Below are 27,459 nucleotides of genomic sequence, written 5' to 3'. Positions count from 1 at the left end.
AAAAAGAATCGGTTACATAACTTACACATCAAGAAACTTGAATCATTTGATACATGTAACAAGTTTCTAACATATAACTTATACATCAAGAAAGTCAGCCACCCTTTATGCAAAAGGACTCCATAACATGATGCGATTCGTCGGCTGCCCAATGTTGTAACGTGCAAATCAAGTAATAAAGTCGTACTCGCACCCTTTGAGGCATGAAACAAGTTTCTAATGTATAACTTACAGATTAAACATATATGATTATATCATAATGGATTGGTGTGTCTTCGGGAAGATGTAGATATTGTCCAAAGAAATTTTGTAGCGACTAGAATTTCTTCCCATCTTATGGAACTAGCATCATCAACTTTTTTAATCATTTCAGGTGAATCGCGAACCTCTGGGCCTTAATAACCGGTCTATTTCAACCATCACATCTACAATACCGCATATGTAGAAAAAGACATGAAATTTCACACAAATCTTTGTTTAAAAGTAGTAACCATGTTTCAAACATTCAACTCCATTTCTCCCAGTAGGGGTGTCAGGTGTGCATGGATCGTTTGAGCCGGTTTTGAGCTCAACCGAACCAACAAAAAACTCGATTTTTGGGATTTTGAAAACTGTCCGATTTATTTTTTTAATTTTTTTTACCATTTGGACCAGTAAACACATAAATTAATGAGTTTGACCATGAACCTTTGGGCCTAAAATTTTCTTCTAGGTATTTAATTAATAACAAATTGATTCTCACACATTTGGACCTAAATTTTTTTTGCTACACCATTTGCTAATTTATTATAAATTACTTAGAATTGAGTTTTTCTATTCGATTTATGAAAAACCGATACCGAACAAAAAATCGGTTAAGAAAACACAAAACCATACTGTCATGTTTCTTTTGGGTTCGCTTATTTGAGTTCGGGTAAGTCGCTTATTCTAGTTACGGTTCGGTTATTTCATATTTATCCCATGAAGATTGAAACAATTTTCCTTTATAGGACAAGATTAAAATGATATAATTTAAGAATCAAAACAGATAATCATTTAGAAACAGATAATCGCTTATTCTAGTTACGGTTCAGTTAGTTCAGTATTAATTTTAATTTTTTTTAAGTTCTCTACGTTTTTTTATTGTTGTATTTTTTAATTAGTAGAATGTTATTTTTTTATATAGTATATATGTTTTGTAATTTAGAAATAATTTAGTTGATTTAATTAAATGAAAAAAAAACTTGTTGAAAGTTGCAAGGGGTTCATGGAGAATTGGGATGATTATGGGAAGAAATGACGAGACGCTAACGCGGATAAAAGAGAGCGTGAAAAAGTGATGAAAATTGGTTTGGGATGTGGGATGGCTTTGAGACTCATCAATAATATATATACATGATATTCATATAAAATAGCAATAAATGCATGTTATTAATATTACGCTTTTTTTAACAACTACGAAAAAAATAATATATTAAAAAGATTAACAAATTAATTCAACAAGTATTATTAAGTGACGAAAAATTTAATGATAATATTTATTTTCTCATAAATGTTAAATAGATATATTATATTACTAGTGAAAAGATCCAATACACTAATCCTTAACGTATGTGAATCCATTTTTTTAAGAATCGATCCATGAAATCACATCCAAACATCTCGGAATCGTCAATACATATTCAATAAATCATTTGTTCTCTGGAAAAAACAGTTTTTGATGGTTAATCGATCAATTTTTCACTTTTTTCACGAAAACCGTTTTTTGAGCGTTTAAGTTTTCTGAGCGTTTTAGGTTTTTGCCTTTGAACGTCTCGCATACCTACCGTACGTTAAGACATTAACATACAGTAACTACACCCTATATTACTAAACTGTGAAATGATATAAAATAAATACAATATTACTGTTCAGCATACACTTGTACTAGAGTGTATTATTTGTTGATAAACTGATAAAAACGTTGTCTAGAATGTTAACATGCAATTATTGTGGTTTTAAAATAGCATATATATTTATTTTGTCAGTGTTACAAAACTGATTTTCACTTTCTAAAAACCAATGGTGATAACGTATATCTCACAAACACAAATTTCAACATTAAGCTATTTTTTAGATTGTCATGTGTAATTACAAATGAATCTTTGAAGATCTCAACAACAATAACTGAAGTTACATGTTTCATTAACATCACATAAGGCCGTCATTGTAATAATTTTAATATAACATAACTTAAGGCCATTGTTGTATAAAAATTTATATGCATCAATATAACTATCAATTTGTAAAGTTGAAGAGGTAGGTCCCAGCAGAGTCCGGTTGGACCCGCAAGACTCACCTTGAAGAGGAACGTCTGCGCAGAAACCAACTGGATCCGCAGGACCAACCATGCTCAGAGACGTGACGTCCTTACGCGCAGTACGCAAGCTGGTCCCGCAGGAAATGCCTCCCAATGGTGAAGGACTTCGCCTGTCCCCGCAGCCTCGGATACAAGCCATCAGGGAAGGCCACCCGCGCAGCAAGGCTACACGCACAAAGCACTTAGCTCTCAATCACTCAGTGTCACCTGAGGGAATGAGCAAAGCCGGGAACAATCCCGCACAAGGGCGGGAGGGGGAATACTCCCGCCCAAATAAGCCAGTCCGTACGATACGGGAAGATCTTCTGTACTGTACATGACGAGGTATGGGAAAAAGATCTGACTAAAGATACGACAGCTTATTGACACAGTATGGCGAGCAGCATGCTCCTGTACTGTGTCACTATTAGCCGCTGCCTACTCACCAACTACTGCCATACCACGTGCGTAGCCGGCAGTTGGTGGAAAAGGAATAGTACACAGCAGGCCTGGTCACTATCAGCCGCTGCCTACCCACCAACTACCAGCAGGGCATGTGCATAGGCCACTGTTGGTGGAACAGGAACACTGTTGCAGCCGGCCACACCTCCTTGGAAACCTACCTTCGGCTATAAATACCACAAATGGTATGACCATCTCATCTTATCTTGTATCATCATATTATACCTGATATCTGCTATAGCAATCTCTTAATATACACTTATATTTAAAGAGCAATCTAGTCTGATTCTCACGCCGGAGGGTGGTCACAAGGAGGAACCCCCCCCCCCTTCTCAGTGACAAGCTCACGGTGTCTGTTTTGCAGGTTATCAGAAGAACCATCTTCTCAGGGTCTAACCCCTCGTGGGAAACATCTATCTAATCCCCAGGTTACCAGTAATCTGTCCGGGGTCCGGTTAGTGTTTCTTCATTGGCGCCATCCGTGGGACAAAGCTAGAACACTTTTCTCCAGTTTTTTCAAACTTCCAAGATGGTTAAAGAAACTCCGGTAACCACAACCCCATCTACTGGGGGGAATACCGGCAACACAGTTTTTACAAACACTACCCCGGCTACCCAAGCCGGGGCAAGTGAAGTAAATTTTACGAACACTACCCCAGCTACCCAAGCTGGGGCAAGTGCAGTAAATAATCGCTCACTGGGATTCACCGATACCCAGTTAGAACGAACAAGACTCCCCCGCCAAACACTCAATGAAGTTAAGGCATGGGCGGAGGCACGTCAGAGGGAATTCCAAGCCGAGTTGGACGAACGCTTACGTTCCGTCCAACAGGCTGACGAATTCGAAGATTACTTGGATGACTCGGAGGAGTCCGACTCCGACGCGAACCCTCGCCACAGGGCAAAAGGGAAGCGTAAGGAAACGGACTCCCAACCGAGAAGGCATTTTGGACAAGCCTTCAAACCAAAAAGCACAGGTGGAAGTCCACGAGACTTCTCCAAAACATTCAGACCGAACGTTGCAAATGCGGGAACGTCCAAATTTGCAAGGGACATTGCGGAAGCAATTGCCCCAAAAAGTGCCAAACAAATGTCCAGCATAGGCACATATGATGGTATATCCGACCCAGATGACCATTTGAACAGATTCATAGCGGGGGCAACCGTCAGTAGTTGGACGGAACCCACATGGTGTTACATGTTCCAAATGACACTGGTCGGGGCTGCTAGAGCGTGGTTCGATCGTCTACCGGTTAACCACATCTACGACTGGGCTGACTTCCAACAGAAGTTTAGCCAACACTTCAGCCAGCAAAGAAAGTATACTGAGGAGCAATGGACAATCCTCAAGTGCATTCGAGAAAAAGATGAATCTTTGCTAGACTTCATCACTCGCTTCAACTCGAAGAAGCTAAGTCTGGGTAACATTAGCGAAGATCTTGTTCGCGCTGCCTTTATCCAGGGCGCGAACGACCCAGAGCTCATCCGCACCTTAACGGGTAAAGATGGCATGTCATCCACATGGGATGCCATCATGACAGCAGCTAAACGCTTTGCGGAAACGGAGAAGCAACTGGGTAGAGATCTCCCACAGAGCACAAACCTCTACACCCAGAAAACAAGAGAGGACAACGTTCTCACCGCCCGATTAAACAAAAAGCGGAAGCTAGGCATTTGGCAGTCAAGGGTAAACTTTGACACCTCATCCGGCTTGCAGCATCGGTTAGGCGGAAGGGATAGCGTACAGTCCAACAAGAACTCCAGATGGACGCCGCTCACCAAAAGCGTCACCGAGATATTCGCCACCGAGGAGCTCCCATGGCCAAAGCCTCAAATAATCCGACATCGTCACAATGCTGATCGGAGCAAATACTGTGACTTTCACAGGACAAAAGGCCACAACACCGAAGAATGCATAGACGTGAAGGACATGGTCGAAGCATTCGTCAGAGATGGGACGCTCGCGCACCTCGTGGCGCAATGAACGCTGAGCAGGCTGATGCGTGTGGAATCCCAGCTGGGGAAAACACGAATAAAATTCCAGCTTCAATGTGGAGACTACATGCTGCGTAAAGAACGAGATCCCGAACCAGGTGCGTATCGGCTCGATGGCACTCCCATCCCAACAACATGGAAGGGAGCTCATTTACACAGTTTGCATGTAAATCAATTCCAAATTTGTAAAGAAAAGGCCAAGAGCCACTTCTAATGGAAATGATTCTCCCTAAAACATTGACGCTGATGATTTTACATTTACATTTTTAATCTATTCAACACGGATATGCCGGTTTTCACCGCATAATTACGTGAAGTCGTTGCGTGGGGAAGGCGGCAAAACCCGCATAAACCCAAAAAACGACAAACCTTCACGCAGGTCAGTTGAAGGGGAAAAGTTCAGTTATCCCATTAAATGAAAGTGCCGGTCTATCCGCATGAATCATGAAAGAGGGAACTGAACACTAACCTATTGACAACCGCGCGTCGAACGGTTAATTTATTCAACACGGATATGCTGGTTTTCACCGCATAATTACGTGAAGTCGTTGCGTGGGGAAGGCGGCAAAACCCGCATAAACCCAAAAAACGACAAACCTTCACGCAGGTCAGTTGAAGGGGAAAAGTTCAGTTATCCCATTAAATGAAAGTGCCGGTCTATCCGCATGAATCATGAAAAAGGGAACTGAACACTAACCTATTGACAACCGCGCGTCGAACGGTTAATTTATTCAACACGGATATGCCGGTTTTCACCGCATAATTACGTGAAGTCGTTGCGTGGGGAAGGCGGCAAAACCCGCATAAACCCAAAAAACGACAAACCTTCACGCAGGTCAGTTGAAGGGGAAAAGTTCAGTTATCCCATTAAATGAAAGTGCCGGTCTATCCGCATGAATCATGAAAAAGGGAACTGAACACTAACCTATTGACAACCGCGCGTCGAACGGCTCAAAACAGAATTTCTAACAAAGGGATGAGGAAAACCTACACGCAGGTCAGATATGGGTAAAGTTTAGCCATCCTACTACGTGCAAGTGACGGTCCTACCCGCACAATCACGAAAGAGGAAGCAAAACTTCACACCTATTATCTACCACGTTCAAAGGTTAACTTATCCTCAAAAGGATGAGGAAAACCTACACGCAGGTCAGATATAGGTAAAGTTTAGCCATCCTACTACGTGCAAGTGACGGTCCTACCCGCACAATCACGGAAGAGGAAGCAAAACTTCACACCTATCTACCACGTTCAAAGGTTAACTTATTCTAAACACTTGGAAAATTGCTAATTTAAACTAAAGTATGCAAGTCATACAACGTTTACAAAGTAAGGAATCCAATAAAAGAAGCGGTCTTACCCGCACAAAGATTTATATTTCACAAAGATTCATTACAAGAATGGCCGGGTAACTACCCGCCTACAAGAAAATAAATCTATACAAGCTAAATCTATCCTAGCAGTGGGAAGGGATCTTCAGGATCAGGCTTCAGGGCCACTTCCACTTGGACCAGCCCCATCAGTAGAGCGTGGCAGTTCAAGGAAAGCTTTGAGGATAGCTAGCCCATCATCAGCAGCAGCAACTTCGTTTACCTTCTCCACCACCGGATGCGGGAAGGCGGCGTATTGATTTACTGCTTGGTCATATACAGCTTCAGTAACTACATCGAATAAAGGGAAGTTGGAAGGCGGGATGCCTATCTCAACGAACCCTAGACCAAGCAGGAAGCCGGCCTTTTCCCCATCCTCGTGAGAAGCGTTGAGGGCTGCGCTCATAGCATCATCGTAAGAGGTCTCAGCAAAGACCCGATGCACAACCTACAAAGAAAAAATACAAGTATAAAAACCTTTTCTATTTACAAAGAAAAGCGTAAAGACAAGGAAAGCTTACCTGAGACAACGCTTCTCGAAGAAGCCATTCCTTGGCAACCAGAGCTTCTTGGAGGGCAGCTTGAGCTTCGTTACGGGCGCGTTCGGCTGCACTCTTGTTGAGGTTGGCAAGCAACACTTCTTTAGCCGCAGCCTCTTCGACGCCCTTTAGCTTCCGCTCAGTATGGTCAAGCACCCCCCTCTGGTCCAAGATCTCCTGGAGCTTTTTGGCGTCTTCCATCGCCAAGGCATCATGAGCTTGCTGGAGAGCCTCTAATTTGGCTTTAAGTTCTTCATTCTCCACGCGTAGAGGCTCAGCAACAGCTTCAGCCTTGGTGGCCCTCTCGGTTGCGTTCCTCGCAGTTTCCTTAGCCAGCCGAAGCTGTTCATTAACAGCTTGGGCAGCCTTGGAACGGGCCTCGAGTCGAGCCTGAACTTCAACCTCGAGGGCCTTGAAGGCCTTCTCCTTCTCCGCAGCCACTGCGGTAAGTTTTTGGTTCTCCTCCCGGACAGCCCGCGCCTGAGCTTGTTCTTTAACGCGAGCTGCTTTTAACTTGTCGTTTTCACGACAAAGCAGCTCGACGCGCGGCTGCATCCGGGCCAGGAGAACCCGAAGCTCATTGCTTAGCCTACCCTCCTGGTAGCTAGCCATGGCTTCCCCCAACGCACCACTAGGAGCAGCGTGACGAGCCCATTCCACGCACTCCACAGGGGTGCGAAGGGTTGTTCCTCGGCGAATGTTCCATCGTGGAACATACACTTCATTGGAATCCGACACTGCAAAAAACACAAAGCAGTTAGGAAAAGATGATAAAATATATATATAAAAAAGGGCCAAAGGAACCCTACGCACCTGTAGGGTCAATAACAGGCCGATAGCCGCTGAACCCATCACCTGAACCCAAAGGAAAACCATCCAAGAGGTCAGACAGATGGGAAGGTGGCAAAGATTGGCGAGAAGCACCATGCGTACCTGATGGATCGGCCGTCGTTGCCGATGGCGGGGGCATGGTAGCAGCCGCCGCGGTCGCCGCCGCGGAATCCGCAGCAAGAGTGACCGCCGGCCTAGTGTAAGATGCTGTAAAAATCGCACTCACAGCCGGCGGTGACGTCATCTCAGCTGGAACAGTCGGCTCAAAGGAGTGAGCAACTGAACCAGCGGAAGCAGGCGCAGGCGCCTGGGTCGACGCCTCAGGTAGGCTGACCAAGCCTACCGTCATTGGCGGAGAGGTACTACTCGGCGCTTCACCCTGGAATGCGTCAACATCCACGCCTGCGTAAAGAAGAAAAGTGTTAAAAGATTAAGCTATGAAGATAAAAGCTAAAAGAAAGTTGTACTTACGGGTTTTCTTGAGCCTAAAGGTACGGAGAGGCGGGGACGAACCCGATGGAGCCGGCCTCTTTGCGCCGGTCACCGTCGTCTTCTTGGGCTCTCCGGAGGTGACAGTCGAAACCTCCGGAGCAGTGGTCTTATCACCACCGGGATTCCCCGCCACCTCTTCGCTCTCGGTCTCCGAATCAGACCGAGGCGCTGGATCGGCAGTGGAGGCCTTCGCCTTCCCCTTCCCGCCGGCAGCCTTCTTCTTCCGCACCAACGGAGGACCATCTGCGGATTCCTCATCAGAACATACGATTAAAGGAATTCCAGCAGAGGTTGTGGGTCGAGGGTCGAATAGCGCCTTACCTGGCCGACGGGCGCTAAGGATCTCATGGCCTAGCGGATATACCTCCACGAACCGATCCGCAGTTTGTTCAAGGATGGGCAACTCGTTCTCGTCTAGAGCGCGAGTACCCATCCATGCGGGACCGTCAGCCTCCCACGGGTTAAGGAGCGACTGCAGGTCGTTCCCCTCTGAAATAAACAGGAAAAAAGTTAGAAGACATTCAAAATCAACAAAAAGAAAGAGAGCATACCGTAAGGAACAGAGTTCGAACCGTATTCGAGGACGATCGGAATCTTGCGCGCATCAGCCTCCTTCCACACCCGGCTCATCCCCAGCATCACCATCCCGGACTCCGCAAACCGGTAAACCGGAGATTGGACCCGAGATATCTTCGCAAACCATTCCGCCTCCTGGTAGTTGGAGGCGTGAAGGCTGGGACGTGCTTGCCCGTTCTTGAATTTCATAGCAATGGGGATGGCGCAAGCGGATATGAAGAAGAACTCCCGCTTCCACGAGCGAAGACTGCGCTCGGTCGCGCAGATCTTTAAACCCTTAATCCGGGTTGTCAACGTGTACCACCCCTGGATGCACCTCCAAGTATAGAAGGTCATCAGGCGGTCAACATAGGGCTCAACGCCCAGTATCCGGCACACCCACTCAAAGTGGCGAATCTTGGCGATCGCCATGGGGTGCAACTCGGTCAAATGAACACCGTGCCTCTCAAGGACACGGTAAACAAACTTTGTCAATGGGAAACTAAGATTCTCATAAACAAAGAATGCAGCATAAACCCCGATCTTGCCTCTGGGGGCATCGTACACAGTCTGATGGGGTTCAGGAAACTCAGGCTCGAGAGACTCGAGCATGAACTTCCTGACAACATACCGGTACAGATCGCCAGGCAGAGCACACTGGCACTCGCCAGCAGTACTCTTGTCATCGGCTGTAGATTCAACATCACGAGACGACATCTTGTGAAGGAAAGAAGAAAGCGATTTCGAGAGAATTCTTGCCTGAAAAAGGGGAGTATTCGCCGGAAATCGCTTAAAAGATGAAGAGAAGAGTGAAAGTGTGGATTACAAAGAACCCTCTCCCCCTTTATATACTAATCGCAATTAATGCGATGAAATTAATGCGGAAGAGAGAGAAAACAAAGGTGTAATGAAACTATGACACGTGGCAAAAAGCAAGCTGGCAACAGCTGTTGACAGGACGCGTACCATTAATTTCGCGGCCACGCGCCCGAAAAATCGCGCCCACGCGCCTGAAAAAGCGTCTGGAATGACCATGTACTGTCACGTCACCATAACTTCCTGCACGTCCTGACACAGTCAGAAGAAACCGTCGCACGACGTTTCAGAGTTTTGGACTGTTCTTATCTTTCCACCAACTCTTCGAATTTCAAAATTCAAAATTCAAAAAGATTAAAAAGTAAGCTGGAAAATACCCCTTACCTTGGCAAACAAGTAACCGTAAGACGGCTGCGGGTACAGTGTTAAGGCAAAACCCTTCACATACCTAGCACCCGCAGGGAATTGAAGCCAAGTAAACCTTGGCAAACAAGTAACCGTAAGACGGCTGCGGGTACAGTGTAAAGGCAAAACCCTTCACATACCTAGCACCCGCAGGGAATTGAAGCGAAGTATACCTCGGCAACCAAGTAACTATAAGACGGGTGCGGGTACAGTGTAAAGGCAAAACCCTTCACATACCTAGCACCCGCAGGGAATTGACGCCAGGAATACCTTGGAAGTAAAGTAACCGTAAGACGAGCGTTGGTACAGTGTTAAGGCAAAACCCTTCACATACCTAGCGCTCCGCTGGGAATTGAAACCAAGAAGGATCTTCTGGGCAATGCTTGCGGAAACGGAAATAACATCCCCGCATAGCGGGAACGTCGAGTACTACGTTGTTTGAAGCTCCAGGATGGAATTGGTGGTTTTAACATAATTGATCACTATGTTCAAAACCACAAAAAACTCACGGAGAATCCACACAAGTGGGACTCAACGCTCCTGACTTGCGAGGAGGTTACAGCCTACCCGCATCATACCCAAAGACCAAGCAGGAAACTCGGGCATTTCTGCAAGTGACAAGGACTTCCGCGGGAGGAATCCCTATGGAAAACCTTAAAAAACCTTTTTCAAAAACCCTTTGCTTAAGTCCAAAAGTTCACCTCACTTTATTAAACACTCGTGAGAAGAACATTGGACTGGGGGGACTTGAAGAGGTAGGTCCCAGCAGAGTCCGGTTGGACCCGCAAGACTCACCTTGAAGAGGAACGTCTGCGCAGAAACCAACTGGATCCGCAGGACCAACCATGCTCAGAGACGTGACGTCCTTACGCGCAGTACGCAAGCTGGTCCCGCAGGAAATGCCTCCCAATGGTGAAGGACTTCGCCTGTCCCCGCAGCCTCGGATACAAGCCATCAGGGAAGGCCACCCGCGCAGCAAGGCTACACGCACAAAGCACTTAGCTCTCAATCACTCAGTGTCACCTGAGGGAATGAGCAAAGCCGGGAACAATCCCGCACAAGGGCGGGAGGGGGAATACTCCCGCCCAAATAAGCCAGTCCGTACAATACGGGAAGATCTTCTGTACTGTACCTGACGAGGTATGGGAAAAAGATCTGACTAAAGATACGACAGCTTATTGACACAGTATGGCGAGCAGCATGCTCCTGTACTGTGTCACTATTAGCCGCTGCCTACTCACCAACTACTGCCATACCACGTGCGTAGCCGGCAGTTGGTGGAAAAGGAATAGTACACAGCAGGCCTGGTCACTATCAGCCGCTGCCTACCCACCAACTACCAGCAGGGCATGTGCGTAGGCCACTGTTGGTGGAACAGGAACACTGTTGCAGCCGGCCACACCTCCTTGGAAACCTACCTTCGGCTATAAATACCACAAATGGTATGACCATCTCATCTTATCTTGTATCATCATATTATACCTGATATCTGCTCTAGCAATCTCTTAATATACACTTATATTTAAAGAGCAATCTAGTCTGATTCTCACGCCGGAGGGTGGTCACAAGGAGGAACCCCCCCCCCTTCTCAGTGACAAGCTCACGGTGTCTGTTTTGCAGGTTATCAGAAGAACCATCTTCTCAGGGTCTAACCCCTCGTGGGAAACATCTATCTAATCCCCAGGTTACCAGTAATCTGTCCGGGGTCCGGTTAGTGTTTCTTCAAAAGTATAAAAAAGTCTTTTGTTAAACGTTTATACTAAATGTACCCTTAGTATAAACGGTTTAAAGTTTATGTTAGATCTCTAGATCTAATTTGAAATACTATATGTCACACATCTAGCTTTGAAGGTCAAACCTTGTTTTAGACGTTTATTATGTTTAAAGCCTTTAAACATTCTTTATGATAGATTATCATAACAACTAGACCATTTGCCTATTTGTTTGACTACTCTTTATTCTTTTATATTCATTAAAAAACATTATTTTGTCAAAACCTTTATAAAACTATTATGTATAGTTTAATTTGATATAACCAAGATTTGACTATAACCTTGTCTAAGATCATATATATATAATAGATATAAGATCATTGTTTGGCAACACTAGAAACTTTAGGCTTTCACCACCAAAATTAACTCTAATGCTTTCTTACACTGGTAAATTTAATACCATGTCCAAAAAGATTTACTTTGTTATTTGATTTTCAAAGCGTAAAACCTTAGACCATGTGTAGTCGTAAAGCTCCACATCCAGGGGTTATGCGTCACGTGGCGCCCAGTCAGAGTTATGGTTTTGTACAGAAACAGGTTGTAGTCATACCTCTCCACATCCAGGGGTTATGCGCCACGTGGCGCCCAGTCATTATAATTTTATTTGTTTTTTTTTAAATAATAATTCATTTAAATAAATTAACATAAAATTAAAAATTACATTAAACTTCCAAATAAAATTACATTAAACTAAATTAAAAAAAATACATCAAATTAAAATAAAAAAACATAAATAATACTAATAAAACTAAAACTCATTTATATTTTTCTAAAATTTTCGCTCGTCGATTGGCTTTTAGAGATTGGACTATCGGGCCGTCTTCGGATAGCTCGTTTGATAAATTCTCGATGTCTTTGTCATTCCTTCGAAGTAGGTCGACGGCCTCTAAATTTACTTGAAGTCGTTGGGTTCCAAGTTGGTGTAAATCTTGGAGTCGAGAGTTCATTAATTGGAATTGGCTTTCCAATTCGGGTTCGAACCCGTTGCCGACGACGAACCGGCCCCTTTCCCCTTTCCTTTGCCTTTGGTTCTTCTAACCCCCGGCCGAGGCATGTCGGTAGTATTCACGGGGTCATTATCGCTTAAGTTGAAGTTTCGAGCGTCGGAACGGGGCGTGTCTGGATCAACCGAAGTTGATGTTTTAGACTTTTTTTTACGCGGACCACCTTCGCCTTCGCCTTCGGCTTCGGCATCCAACACCAAGCCCCATTTTGGGTGAAACCTCAAGAGGTCTTTCCAAATGCCAAAGTAGTTGAAGGTCCCGCCGACCTTATGTTGAAACTCAACCAACGCGTTATCCATGACTTCCGCGTCCGAGACACCGCTACTCCTAGTTCGATTCATCCGAGAGAAAACCGTATGGAAAGCCATGCATTTGGTGTTTATGTCGCCCCATTTCGACAGTAACGAATCTTTTTCTCGACGCGAGTCCCCGCCAAGGTTGTGAAACCTCTCTATAATTTTGTGCCAAAATACCTCCATTTTTTGATAGTTCGCTAAAAAAATAAAAACATTACAAGTTTAATGTTTGTTATAAGAAATTAAAAAAATATATATATGCATTTTAAAAACCTACCGCATTTGGCATCTTCCGATATTTGGCACCAAGCACGAGCACATAGTACGCACTCGTCGATACTCCACGATACCACCGTCTTTTTAACCCGAGGTTCGCCGGCGGGCTTCTTTGCGTGTTTTTTCGAACGTCCGCGTTGGCTCAAACCGCCCTCGGGTTGTGTCTCCGGCACGAACTCGACCTCGGGTTGGGTCTCCGGGGCGGGTTGGGAACCCGAACCCGCAAAAATGTTTGTCAATGGGTTTTGGAAACCGGGCACCGCATTTGGCATAGAGTTTTGTAGAAGTGCAAAGTACGCGGCCATTTGCGGGTCATGCATTTGCGGGACGGGTACGGTTGGCGTCGGGGCGGTAGATTGGTTCGGTTGTGGATTTTGGTTGGCTTGACGGGCATATTGACCGAAACCGAGAATATTTTGGTTGTTGTTTGGAAACATGATGGTAGAAATTTTAGTGTAAAAGATATAAATATTTGTGTAAATTGGTAGATTGGAAGGAATGTGTTAAAAAATATGAGTTTGGTTTGTTTATATAGTATAAATATAATTATTATTTTTTTTAAAGTCCAACGGCTCCAAACCAACGGTTACTTTTTTTGATTCCTGTGTCATTCGCGTTTTAGATACAACGCGCAAAAAAAATTTCAACATAACGCAGGGGGGCGGTGTACCCCTGCGTTTTCACCCAAAACGCTAGCCACAACGCACCATTACACATGGTCTTATATGTGTTCATCTTTGATAATCAAATGCAGATACCTGAATTTTTAAAATAATAAAACACAAAAAAGAAAAAAACCACATCGATATTACAAGTGAAATCTAATAGTTTTCTTACCGTCGTAAATTTAAAAAACAGGTCTAAAAAGATTTACTTTGCTAATTAATTGTTAATGCTTCAAACCTTATTTATGTTATTTTTAAAATTCAAATGCAGATATCTAAATATACAAAAAAAAAAATTAAAAATAAAAAAATAAATGAATAAATAAAAAATACCACAACGATAACAAACTTCAAGAAGAAGGTGCATAAGATAACTATTAATCATTTTATTTATTAAAAATCACAATCCCAAACACATAAACAAATAAACCTAGATATGCACTTTCCCGTCATCACCCCTCTTCTTACACTACATTGCTTCTTACAACTATAAGGACGACATGGATTAAGCGTCCAATGTTCAGAACACGCTTCGCCCATCATCAGTGTGCTCCCTAAATTAGTTAGACATATACAAAGCAATATAAATAAGTAATATGTCAACACAAGTGTTTTACTCATATGTAAGAAGGTTTGTAGTAAAAAACATGAATGAACGATAAACAAAAGGTAATATGTAACTTACCGACAATTGTGACTATGAGTAAGACTACAAAACAAAAGTTTATGAAAGACATGTTCATGATATTTTGTAGTATTGAAATAAAAAAAATATGTAATGAAATGTTATTTTATACTTAATTTATTGATCATGTTTAATTTTAATATTAAATAACAATAAATACATGATATTAATGATATTAATTAGCAAATTTGTAGATATTGGATTTAAATAGCAAACAAAAAATTTGTCCACACAGTAACTCCATATGTTTTTTAAGGGATTAATCTATATAATAGTAACTAAGTTTTGAAATTGTTTCAATTAGGTCACTCATAAAATCTTTTGTTTCAATTAGGTTATTAAAGTTTTTTAGTTTATTTTTTGTTCTAATCCTATATATTTTACCTGAATAGCAGGTTTTGTAGTTTTTTTTTAAATAGTTTAACATTGCAAAAAAAAAAATTAAGTGAAAAAATTAGTAAAAATTGAGAAAAAAAAGTTAATTGTGAAAAATGCAATTTTTTTTAAATAATTTCCACTTTTTTTGTTGTTGCAATTTTCCATATTATTATTATTTTTGCAAAAAAAAAATAATAATAACTAAAACCATGAAAAATTGCCAAAAAAAAAATAAAAATAAGATATATTTTTTTAATTTTCTAGCTTTTTTTTTTGCAATTTTTCAGTATTTTTTTTTTTGCAATCTTCCAGATTATTATTGCTATTATTATTATTTTTTTTTTTTGCAATTTTTCACAATTTAACATTTATTTTTCTCATTTTTTTAAAAAATGTTTTGCAATGTCAAACTATTTAAAAATAAAAAAAATCTTCATTACCTGCTATCCAGGTAAAATATCTAAAATTAAAATAAAAATAAAACTTTAGTGACCTGATTAGAACAAAAGTTTTTTTGAGTGACCTAATTGAAAAATTTTAAAACTTGGTTACTAGTCTATAGAGTTGTCCATTTTTTTAATGACCAAACCTCCTTGTATAAAACTTGAAACATGTGACCTAGTGGTAAAGTTGTATGATGCTTGTATTCATAAAAATGTTGAGTTTAAATTCTACTAATTAAAGTTATGTGATATTTAGGTTTTAAAAATTGTTATAAAAATACTAGCTTAAAATCGATTAGTTTGTAAACAGTTGGTTTAGCATGGCTCAATTTTTAATAAAAAACCTGAATCTAAAACGTAATTTATTTGATTTTGACAATGTTTAAAACTATATATTCTAATAGATTTAAGTGGGTAAACATACCTAAATAATGATATATATATATATACACACACACATAAGAGAGTGAGTTATTGTACAAAAGATACTAATGCTTGCATCACATAGCGTGTGGAAGAGGGGTAATTTCATCTACACCATAGTTACACATAAAGTGATATAATCACGCAACTTATATCATCATTATATGACTATGCGTCCTATTTGCATAATTATGCATGTACTTAATCACACACGTTACGCGCACATCACACTAAGTTTTTTTTAATAAATATAGTCGATATTACTAAACAAAATATAACAATAGGGTATTCAATTTTTAAGTGTTAAAGCTTAAACACCACACCAAGGGCCACCTTGTGAATGTGCTAGCGGGTGCGAAACTGAAGTGTACAATTTTAAGTGTAAACCCCATTGCTCGGCCAATAAGAACCTTTTATTTGGAAGGGGCGCCAAAACCACTACACACAACCTTAGTTTTTGATTTTGACTCGTTTTAAGAGAGTTAAGCGTTGAACTAAAACTATGTGTAGTGTTTTGCTAAAGAATGAGTAACACCCGGCTATTTCACTGCCACACAGGCATGAGGGCTCCCGCAAACTTTTCAATAGGTTATTTTCTTACCCTTAAAGTTTTTAATAAGGAAAAACTGAAAAACAAACATATAAAAAATGTTATCAAGACATTTGTTAATAATAATAACAATAACAATAATAATAATAATAATACCTTAACAATAATAACAATAACAATGACAATAACAAGTAATAGTAGTAATAGTAATAATAAGTAATAGTAGTAATAGTAATAATAAGAAATGGTAGTGGTAGTGTGGTAGTGGTACTAATAATAATAATAATAATAATAACAACACAACAACAACAACAATAATAATAATAATAATACAAGCAATAAAGCTACAACCTTTAATGAATACAAGAAAATTCTGTTACATAACTTACATATCAAGAAACCTAATCCTTTGATACATGTAACAAGTTTCCAACATATAACTTACACATCAAGAAAGCCAGCCACACCTTTTTTGCCAAATGACTCCATAACATTATGCAAATTGTCGGCTGCCCGCTGCCCGATGATGTAACTTGTGGATCAAGTTATAAAGTCGCACCCTTTGACGCACGAAACAAGTTTCTAATGTATAACTTACACATGTAACATATATGACTATATCATAACGAATTGGCGCGTCATCGGGAAGATGAAGATATTGTCCAAAGTAATTTTGTAGCAACTAGAATTTGTTCGTTGCCATTTGATTCTGGTTCTGTATCGTGTATTGTAGATTCCCATCTTACGGAACTAGCAACATGATTAACCTTTTTAATCATTTCGGGTGAATCACGAATCACAACTGTTCCTTCGGGCCGTAATAACCGGTCTATCTCAACCATCATGTCTACAATACTACATCTGCAGAAAGAGAAATGAAATTACACACAAATATATGTCGAATAGTAGTAAGCAAGTTACAAACATCCAACTCCATTTCTCCCGTTAGGGGTGTGAATGGGTCGTTTGAGTCAGTTTTGGGCTCAACCGAACCAACCAAAAAACCAAAAATTCGGTTTTGGGTTTTTGAAAACTGTTCTGTTTGTTTGTTTTTCGATTTTACCATTTGGGCCGAAAAAAACACTTAAAATATTTAATATGGGCCTAAATGTCTCATTTAACTAATAACAAATTAATTATCACACATTTAAACCTTAACTTTTTGGGCTTACACCATTTATTAATTTCTTATAAATTACTTAAAATCAAGTTTTTCTATTCGGTTTTTGGTTACTAAAAAATCGGTTTAAAAAAATACAAAACCATACTGTCAGGATTCTTTTGGGTTCGCTTATTTTGATTCGATTACGTCGATTATTCTGGTTACGGTTCGGTTATTTCATATTCATGCACATCCCTACCTCCCATGAAGATTGAAACAATTTTCCTTTCTTGGACAGAATTAAAATGATATAATTTAAGAATCATAAACATATAATCATTTAATACGAGTAAAGATAAATACAAAGTGATCAAGACTATATAATACCTATACTTTCGCGTGATTGGATCCTGTACGAGTGACTCAACCGAATTCACATGAATAAAGTCATAAGTCCGAGGGTAACTTGAAAAAGGCTCACACCTACATGAACAATAAAACCAAAGTCAATAAAAAAAAGTCAAAAGTCAAAAAGTCAATGAAAAACATACCAATCATGATAAACACCGATAAGCCCCCTATCGAACATCACACCTAACGTTGACTGCTTATTATACGCAACAACATTCATCACCCACACAGGATCAGAAATCAATGCAGCTGCAAATCCACCAAAATGTGCATTCATATCCATCACATTTCTAACCGCTTCAGTCCCGAGTTTCAAATTCAATGTTTTTTTGTAGTAAGAAACCCTCCTTTCCCATACCCGCGTATCCATTTCAAACCCATCATTTTCATTTTGAATTAACGCAGCCCGTGATGGCGATTTTGTTAATCTCAGGGGCCATTTTGGAATTTCACCAACCGCAAGTTTCCCATTTACAGAAGACGGTCGAGTTACACATTTCTTTAACTTAACATACCATGCGGAACTCGGGTCATCAGACTTATGACATAGCTTGGGCCCGATTTGATTTCCGGCCTCGAGACATGAATCATCAACGGGCTTTTTCCAAATGGCGGTGCTCCCGTCAACAACAACCGTCTCGTAGCATAATGCTTTCGCCACTGCTTGTAATTCTTGCCATTCTTTATCGAGCCCTTTCCATTGAACTGGTGGGCCCGATATTACTAGGTACCCTCCGGGCCGAAGTAATCTATCGACCTCTATAAAATATGTAGCATCTGCAAAGTTAAATGCTCATTAAATAATATCAATATTAAAATTCTACAAGAAGTTAAGATTAAATTATTTAAATGCGCTTACTGTATGCGGTATACGGTATCAAACAACGAGAACAATGGATTAAGTCGAATGAGAAAGCGGGAAACGGAAGGCGACGAGTCCCGAGCATTAAAACAAATGCAGGTATTCCTCTTTCCAAAGCAAATTGAATTTGTGATTTGTGTGAATCTCGTGGAGCAAACGAGAGCGTTAAAATGTCTTTAGCTAGTAAATACCCGCCAAAACTAGCAACCTGGAAATATATTAATCGATTTTCCAAATCAGTATAACTTATAAAAGTTTTGTTAATTTGGAAAATAATATTCGAAAACTTACCCCGCATCCCATATCAAGAGCGGTTCTGATAGCGCCACCAGAAATAGGAATATATTGTTCGAGTTGCTCGATATATTTTACAGCTCCGTCGGGAAACATAGTGCCACCACCGGGAAATATGAAGTGTGGGCCCTCTTTTTTCATCCAACCCTGATGACCCTTTCGGTCAGCTAATTTATTATACGGCATATTTTCATGCCATATCTGCAAGTAAAAGAGAAAATCACCTGTATAATAAATAAGCCAATCTTTTGTAACACAATTTTAAAGCAATGATTTAGTTTTTGCATCATTGTAATTAAAGGTTTCTCTTTAACTAGTAATGTAATGTTTGGTCTTATATATGAACGCATGTATGCATAATTGCATACACTGTGTGTATAAAATCATTATCTTCAAATTCTTTCTGAAAATTTACTAAAAACCAGTTCAAACTTCAAATTAGGGGTGCAAACAAGCCAAGCCACTCGCAAGCTGCTCGAGACAGAATCGATAAAAAGCTCAAAAAGCGCCGAGCCCGAGCCTCAAATAAAGCTTGTTTAGTTATCTAGCCCGAGCTCGAGTGTTGTATGGGAAGATAGCTTAGGCTCGTCGAGCTTAACAAGCCTAGTGGTTTTTTAGTTCTCTTTTGGACTTATATGTATCAATTTAACACTAAATAGCCGATCTATGGCTCGCTTAAATTACTACACACGAGCTCGAGCTGGACTTAGGCATGTTTAAGCTTTTTATCAAAATATATAAAATAACTAAAAACATATATTAATTAAATAAATGATAAAATACGAGCCAAGCTCGAGCTTTAGAAAAAGAGATCGAGACGAGCTCGAGCTCTCGTAAGTCAAATTTAGCCGATATCAAGCTCAAGCTCTCATAGGTCAATGCAAGCCGAGCTCTAGTCAAGCCTAAATTAGCCTAGTGTATTATTAGGTTGTAACTCTATGGCTCGTTTGAGGCACTGCACAAGAGCTTGAACCGAGCTTAGGTTTGTTTGTGGTTTTCCTCAAAATATATAAATTAATTAATAAATTATAAACAAGCTGAGCCCAAGCCGAGCTCAAGCTTGAACTAACAACTAACGAGCCGAGCTCAAGCCTTCTATGAGAAGATCGTTTATACTTATCAAGCCTTAACAAAGCTAGTGTAATTTTAATTCTCAACTCTTATAGACTTCCATGAATCAATTTCATACTATACAAGCGAGCTCGAGTTGAGCGGCTTTAGCTCGTGTAAGGTCTTGCACCCAAGCTCAGTTCAGCTTGTTTACACCCCAAACTAAACATTAAACTAAATCACAACTTAAGTCCAAGACACCATAACATTAACCGGAATAACATCACACATTAAATGAGCTCGACCTCTCATTAGTCAAAACGAGCCAAGCTCAAGCTCCGCTCGTTTACACCCCTAATTAAACTAAATCACAACTTAAATCCAAGGCACCATAACATTAACCGGAATAACATCACACGTAACAAGCACATTAAACGAGCTCGACCTCTCATAAGTCGAAACGAGCCAAGCTCAAGCTCAGCTCATTTACACCCCTAATTAAACTAAATCACAACTTAAACACAACCATTACTACCTTATACAAACTATCTGGCCACTTAATAGGAACATGACAACCTATTCCGATTCGGAGCCTTAACGAACCTAGTGTACTTTTAAGTTTTAACTCTTTTAGACTTCTATGTATCAATTTCACATTACACGGTCAGACTAGATCCGGGCTTTGGATTGTTTATGGTATTGCATACAAGCTCGAGCCAAGCTTAGGCTCGTTATAGGGTTAACTCCAAGTCTCCAACTAATATAATTAAAATGATCCAAGCTCGAGCTCACATAAGTCAAAAACGTGCCGAGCTTGAAAGAACAACTAACGAGTCATGTTCGAACTTTTGAAAAAGAGCTTGAATCGAGCCGAGCTCAAGCTCCCGTTAGTCAAAACGAGCCGAGCTCAAGCTTGAAAGAACAACTAACGAGTCATGTTCGAACCTTTGAAAAAGAGCTCGAATCAAGCCGAGCCGAGTTCAAGCTCTCATTAGTCAACACAAGCCAAACTCAAAATCCCGTAAATCAAAACGAGCTGAGCTCAAGCTCGAGCTCTCAAACTAAACCACCATAACACTAACTGCATAGCATCACATAAAAACCACATACATCACAGTCACAACACAAACCAAACCACCATTACTACCTTATACAAACTATCCGGCCACTTAATCGGAACATTATACCCTTGCGGCGGAGGCACCAAGCACAACGCCCGCTCTTCGGGCGTTGGGCAATGCCTCTCGCGATAATAATTCATCTCCCTACTCAACAGCCTATTCCTATTGGGATCCTCACACGGCATAAAATCCACCGTATCCGAATTACACAACGGAACGGTTACGTTAAGTCCGGCATCAATAAGTGCAATGATGTGGTGCCGTCGGGTGGCGCCAACGGTGGTTGTGACAAGCGCCTGACTCCCCGAGGCGGCGAATGAGTCGCCGAAGGGAGTGAGGACGAGAATGAGGAAGCTGAAGATGATGGTGAAGAGGAGGAGTGATACGATGTCGAGAAATCGACATTGGCGGAAGTTGGGTTTGTTGAGATCCATTGCTTGAACCTAAATTAAATTATTATTATTATTATTATTATTATGAAGTTGTACATTTAAATGTAATCGATTAAGATCTGGTGGAACAAAGAGGTGGGATATGGGTGTTGGAAGTTGGAGTAGAGTGAATATTATTATTACAGTGTCATGTGAGTGTCACCGTGTATGACTGTGGTTTAAGTTATTTTAGTTTTTAATATTAGTATAATTCTTCTTGTCTAATAAAATAAAATAATAAGTTTAACACCGCATTCTCGAGTATTCAGTATATATAACATCGGGAATTTTTAAAAAGTTTGTGTCTGTACAAAAGTGCCCTGGCTAGACGTCACACCCTTAGAGCCGGCCATGATAACTATGTTACTTCTTGGACCTTTTTTTTAAGAAAAACAGGTCACTCGCTATGTGATGACTTTTTGAACCAAGTTTCTTTTAGTTGATTTGGGTATAGAACCCGGTTCCAGGCCCGACCCATGAATGGACCTGTTATACCTGACTTGTTGGTACAAACTATGTTCTATTTCTCTGCGGAGCTATACTAGATTCAGAATCGAACCCGGAATTGGTTCTACCTCCACCCACTCAAAACCCGGGTGGCCGGACCCAACCATGATGAAAACGATATCCAGAACTAGTTCATACCCGGCTCGATTCTTAGCTTTGTTGACCAAACCTGAAACCGGATTAAAAAACCAACTTATGCACATTATGGGTGTGTTTTTTTAACCATACCCGAATAAAGAAACCGAACCGAAGCGGCCCAAGACCCGAATAACCCGACCCAAATTCACCCAAACCAATTAAACTCGTAACCCGAACCCGAGATAAAATATTTGGGTCTGTATTTGGGTTGAAAGACCCAAATTCAGGTTCACCCGTATAACCCGAAGTATAATACATCGATGCATGCATCCCTAATTTTTATATGGTAGTTTAGCGGTGAAGTAACATAGTGACTTTATGTATTCTTGTTCGGTTGTTCGCAAGACTCCGATTAATATTGCGTATGGACTGATATAGTCGGATTGAGCATGGTACACAATAATTATTTTGATAAGAAGGGGGATAAGTTGGATGTCATTAGTAATACTTTTATCAAAATTTTACTCTTAAAGTTCATATAATCACAGTTTACAGTGATGATGTACACATCATCGAGAGAAACTGCAGAACTTTTAGAAGGAGAATTTTTGAAATACCTTGACACGATGTGATTATTGCTCAACTTGCGGTTTGAGTATATGTGTAATTATATGTTTATCAATCTATCAAAGTACATATGAAAATGTTGAGACAATTTACCAAAGACAAGATTCATTCTTTGAGTACGTTTAAAGATGTCCAACAATGCACTCTATATCATTTCCTATCACAATATGAAATATTCCGGGTTCAAAAGTATCACAATTAAATGCATATGCACATTATTATTTATTGTTAACTTACATGATTTCTATATCTTTTATTTATATTTATCAGCATGTGTATAGCTAGGAGACATCAGAATGGGTTAAAATATATATATTTCAGGTATGAAAGATATGTACTTATACTTTACTAACTCATCAAAACAAGTTTGGCTAGTATTGTCGATGCAGAAAAACACAACAGGGTTATCAATACAGTGGTATATGTTTACGAGATGATGCAATAGAAGTTTTCAAATGAAGATCAAGAAACGTTATTCAACCTAAGGATTCGCAAGTAAATGGGTGAAGATGCAAATGATTGACTACAAAAGATTTTGACAATTTTCACAGAAGATCAATATTTATCATTTGAACGGATATCTAAATCAGGGGGAGATAATACGCGTTGCACTCTTTTTCCCTTATGTAACAACCCGAAGTTTCTAAGAATATTATAATTAAATTAATTAATATCTGTGGGAAAGTTTACTCGGGTTAGTCGGGAAATAATTAATAGAGTAGAAGCTAGTATGGGTCGGGCTAGTGTTGGGTAATGGATATGGGTTATGGACTTGGGAAGGAAGGAAGAGACCATGGGCTTAAGCCCATGATCCATAATTATATAAACCTTAATCCCCATTTTCCATTCATTTCACACATATTCCATACACCACCAAAACACACACTTAGCTCTCTCTCATCCTACTCTCTCTCTAGCCGAAATCAAGAGGAAGAAGAAGGATAAACGATTTCCGACCCGAGGTAATGATAGTTTGATGTTATTTATACTCAAACCCGTTAGATTTAGTCACGAAACGACGAGCCGACACCGTTAAACCGTTTAAATCACAAGATCCGGGTGGAATCGGGTATAAACCGGACCTAAGATGAGTTTAGGGATCACCCTAGCTCAAATCTGGATCAAACGGGACGAAAAACGATGAAAACGGTGGAAGAATGAGTGAGATCTCGTTTTTCCGGCGAAAACGCGGTTTTCCGGCGATGACGGCGCCGGAAAATATAAAGGTGTCAGGGAATGTTCCCTGACCTAACCCTAGTTCGCTAAGGAAACTTAGAGAACTAGAGGGTGATTCTTTAGCTAGTTCGCGAAGGAAACTTAGAGAACTAGAGGGTGATTCTTTAGCTAGTTCGTTATGGGAGCTTAGCGAATCAGAGGGTGATTCGTTAGCTAGTTTGTTATGGGAGCTTAGCGAATCAGAGGGTGATTCGTTAGCTAGTTCGTTATGGGAGCTTAGCGAATCAGAGGATGATTCTTTACCCAAATCGTTAAGGGCAAAGTAACGAACTAGGAGTTTAATATAAAGACAGAATGGTCCCTGGACTTAGAAAAGAATTATTTAATTACATATTAGCCCTTGGACTTTGATAAATTATGAAAGATACCTTTAAAAGGTTAACGAGTAACGATTAACTAACCGGTAATGATTCAATGAAGTAAAACCAGCTTAGACACGTAAGACTAATTAAGTAGCAATGAGATTGGCTAGAGTAGTATTTGATGTGGTATTTATTAAACAGTCAGTCGTGCACAATCAAGAAGGATTAACCGTTAGCAGAAGAAATAACCGAGTTCAGGTGAGTCTCTAGCCCCACTTCCTTGTTATGTTTTCGGGGCTGTGTGCATACTCGATGTGATCAGTCAATACACTTATCCTAAGTGATAAGTGTATGCCCTATGTGATATATGTGTACGATATGAATGATTGTTTGTCGGTACGTGAACGATCTTCGGATATTGCATGTACCGTTAGGTTATAAATAAAGATATGGATATTGTATGTAATGCATGGATGATTACTTGTCGATACGTGAACGATCTTCGGATATTGCACGTATTGCCAAGAATAGCTATGATTGTCTCCTTATATGGATATTAAATGATAACTTATATTTAGAGTTCCCTATACGGATAATATGTATAGTGTTCCTTTAATGGAAAGCCCCGTATTCCTTTGATGGAAAGCCTAATGTTCCTTTAATGGAAAGCCTAGTGTCCCTTTAATGGGAAGCATAGTGTCCCTTTAATGGAAAACATGGTGTTCCTTCTTTGGAAGTAAATAGGATGCCCCTTCTATGGAGAATATATATATAGAGTGTTCTTCTATGAAGAATATAAATAGTAGGGTAATAGTAATAGTTCTTTTAATGGATAATATGTGACGTCCTCTTATGGATAATTATACATGGTTAAGATATGTATGTATGTAAGGTATGTGTATGTATTGTATGTCGCATGATTAACTATAACTCACTCAGCGTAGCTGACTTTTAGTATGCACGCAGGTACATGTTTATTGAGAGAGCATGAGGAGGACACATGGCATGGATCGAACGGCTGGCATCTGAAGATGGAAGAAAAGATGTTTTAAATATAATGATTTGTTTTATGGTATCAAAGAAGAGATTGAATGTTTTGTAACGAATGCTTCAAGTAAACGTTTCCGCGAAAGTTTAAAATAAACTCTGATTTGTAAGAACTGTGTTTATGAGTAAATCCGATGCTAAAGTAGGGCTACCGGGAACGGGGCCTTACACCTTAGCTATGGTTTTGTCCCACTGGGTTTTCCTAGCAAGGTTTTTAATGAGGCAACATCTCCAAGCGTATGAAGTTGATAACCAAGGGGGAGTATTATGAATAATTATAATTATGGTTATCAACACCTAAAATAGGTTTGGCTTATTCTCCAAGTTTTCTCATCCTTATATAATATCATATTGTATCTCATTGTAATACATCTAATTAATGAAATCTCTCTATTTCTACCTACATGTTCATCTATATTGGTTTGCTATTAAGCTTGTTTCACAATAATTCAACCATTTGTCTACTTGAAATATATTAAGATCATTTTAAATTGAAATGGGCTTGGGCTTGGGCCTGACATTAACTTCTTGTGAACTACATTGATTTTTTTTTATAACTTCATATATAATTTAGTATAAAACGATTACATTGATTTTGATGTATTAAACCGATAACCAAAGTACCAAACCATGATCCCGTACGTATTTGGTTTAGGAGTTTGGTGGTTCGTCTTCTTCCAAGGCCACTTAATATAAGATACTGGCTATTAGTAACAAACATAATAACAACACAATTACTTACACACATTATATAATATATTACTAGTGTATTGTATCAAAGTCCTAATCTTAAATCCAACCCCACATTTGAACATCTTGAGTAATCCTGATCCTGAGGCGCAGGCAAATTCAAATCGAACATATGCGAGAGTACAAACGTTGAAGCCGCCTCGTCTTCTTTCTCCCAATGGCACCTCTTGTGTCCACCAAGTGCCTGCCCACTCGAAAACACCCTCGAACAGATACTACACTTGTGCTCACCAATGCTCATCATCGTATTCATATTTTCAAAATGATGACCCTCCACATCTTCACTCCCGTCATTTCTCGTTATTGCGAAACAGCCCTTCACGTTCTTGTGACTCGCCCTGTGCCCCCCTAACGCTTGGTGCGAACCAAACACCTTCTTGCAACTGGTGCACTCGAACCACCCCGGTGGTTGACTCAACTCTTCATAATCATAATCAGTGTCTCGGGGCGCCCCGTTGGCTAGCATCAACAAGCAAGACGCCACATACCGCTCTTCATTGGTTGATGTTAAACCACCACGATCCACCACCATGGGCCCACCACGATCAACCGGCGGATTGATCCCCCGCCATGGCCTCTCCGGGTGGCACCGCATGTGACCAAACAGCGCTTTCCATGACCAAAACTTCTTCCCGCATTCAGTACACGGGCGTGTGATCTTCGGAGCACTAGGGTCTGGTTTTTTCGCGTATTTGGGTTTCGTTGCTTGGCTGCTGCTGCTGCTACTACCACCAACAATGGCCGTCATGTTCTGGAGTCTCATCATCTTCGTTCGCTTCTTTCTCGGGTTCGGTTGTTGCGCGGAGATTGGACGAGCATCCGGAGAAGCACCAACACCAACAGCACTGCTTATGATCATCAAGTCTTTGTTCATCTTTTAACCGGATATATACAAACAGTTTGGAAAAGAAAAAAGTTGAATGAATGGCTGATTGGGGTTCTTATGGTGGTGGTGGGAACGGTTATGGTGGCGGGAACGGTTACAAGTATGTGAGAGAGGATGTGAATAAGTAAGTTTTTTTCGGTTACGTGCATGTGCATGTGATTTCCAGAATAGATACTCGATTCATAACTACTTATATATACACACTCATAATAATTATATTATTATGGCAAAACCTAGTACGTACCAACACAACACCACCTAGGTTAAAGCTCTTTGGATTCAACGTACTTGTGGGGCCTACCATACCAGTGGCGAAGCTTGGACAATTTTTTTTTTGTGGCTCAAATTTTTGGCCAAAAACGGGTAATGTATTGTGAAAATCATAAACTCGGGGGGGGGGGGGGGGGGGCCCTCAAATTTTCGGCAAAAAACGGGTAAATTTACACTACGTATACAAATTTTCGGCCAAATATCGGAAAAT

At 40.4% G+C, this 27,459-nt stretch overlaps 2 protein-coding genes across 3 annotated transcripts; both read right to left on the bottom strand.

The window, feature by feature from the left end:
* LOC143563610 (putative pectin methyltransferase QUA3) lies at positions 1 to 21,548 on the bottom strand. 2 transcript variants are annotated; one of them, XR_013140701.1, is made up of 7 exons: positions 21,141 to 21,548; positions 18,941 to 19,144; positions 18,647 to 18,857; positions 17,928 to 18,564; positions 17,764 to 17,859; positions 16,742 to 17,135; positions 1 to 103 (listed from the first exon to the last, which is right to left on the bottom strand). XR_013140701.1 is itself a non-coding variant. In XM_077051108.1 (6 exons), the coding sequence occupies exons 1-6, from the start codon at positions 21,546 to 21,548 to the stop codon at positions 16,913 to 16,915; spliced, it is 1,779 nt and encodes a 592-aa protein (XP_076907223.1). In that variant the 3' UTR covers positions 16,605 to 16,912. The 2 variants fall into 2 exon arrangements, 1 of the variants encoding a protein (XP_076907223.1); XM_077051108.1 differs by lacking the exon at positions 1 to 103 and having other exon boundaries at positions 16,605 to 17,135.
* Positions 21,549 to 26,117: 4,569 nt separating this feature from the next.
* On the bottom strand, positions 26,118 to 26,966 carry LOC143563618 (zinc finger protein ZAT3-like). Its single transcript, XM_077051114.1, has one exon. The coding sequence runs from the start codon at positions 26,964 to 26,966 to the stop codon at positions 26,118 to 26,120; it is 849 nt and encodes a 282-aa protein (XP_076907229.1).
* Between the last annotated feature and the right edge of the window lie 493 nt (positions 26,967 to 27,459).

This window comes from Bidens hawaiensis, unplaced genomic scaffold, assembly GCF_021521415.1.
Source record: "Bidens hawaiensis isolate Kalapana, Puna unplaced genomic scaffold, B.hawaiensis_p1.1 tig00021501_1, whole genome shotgun sequence".
NCBI lineage: Eukaryota > Viridiplantae > Streptophyta > Magnoliopsida > Asterales > Asteraceae > Bidens > Bidens hawaiensis.
The sequence above is the reverse complement of the archived record's forward strand: the minus strand, read 5'-3'. Positions and strand labels throughout refer to the sequence as shown.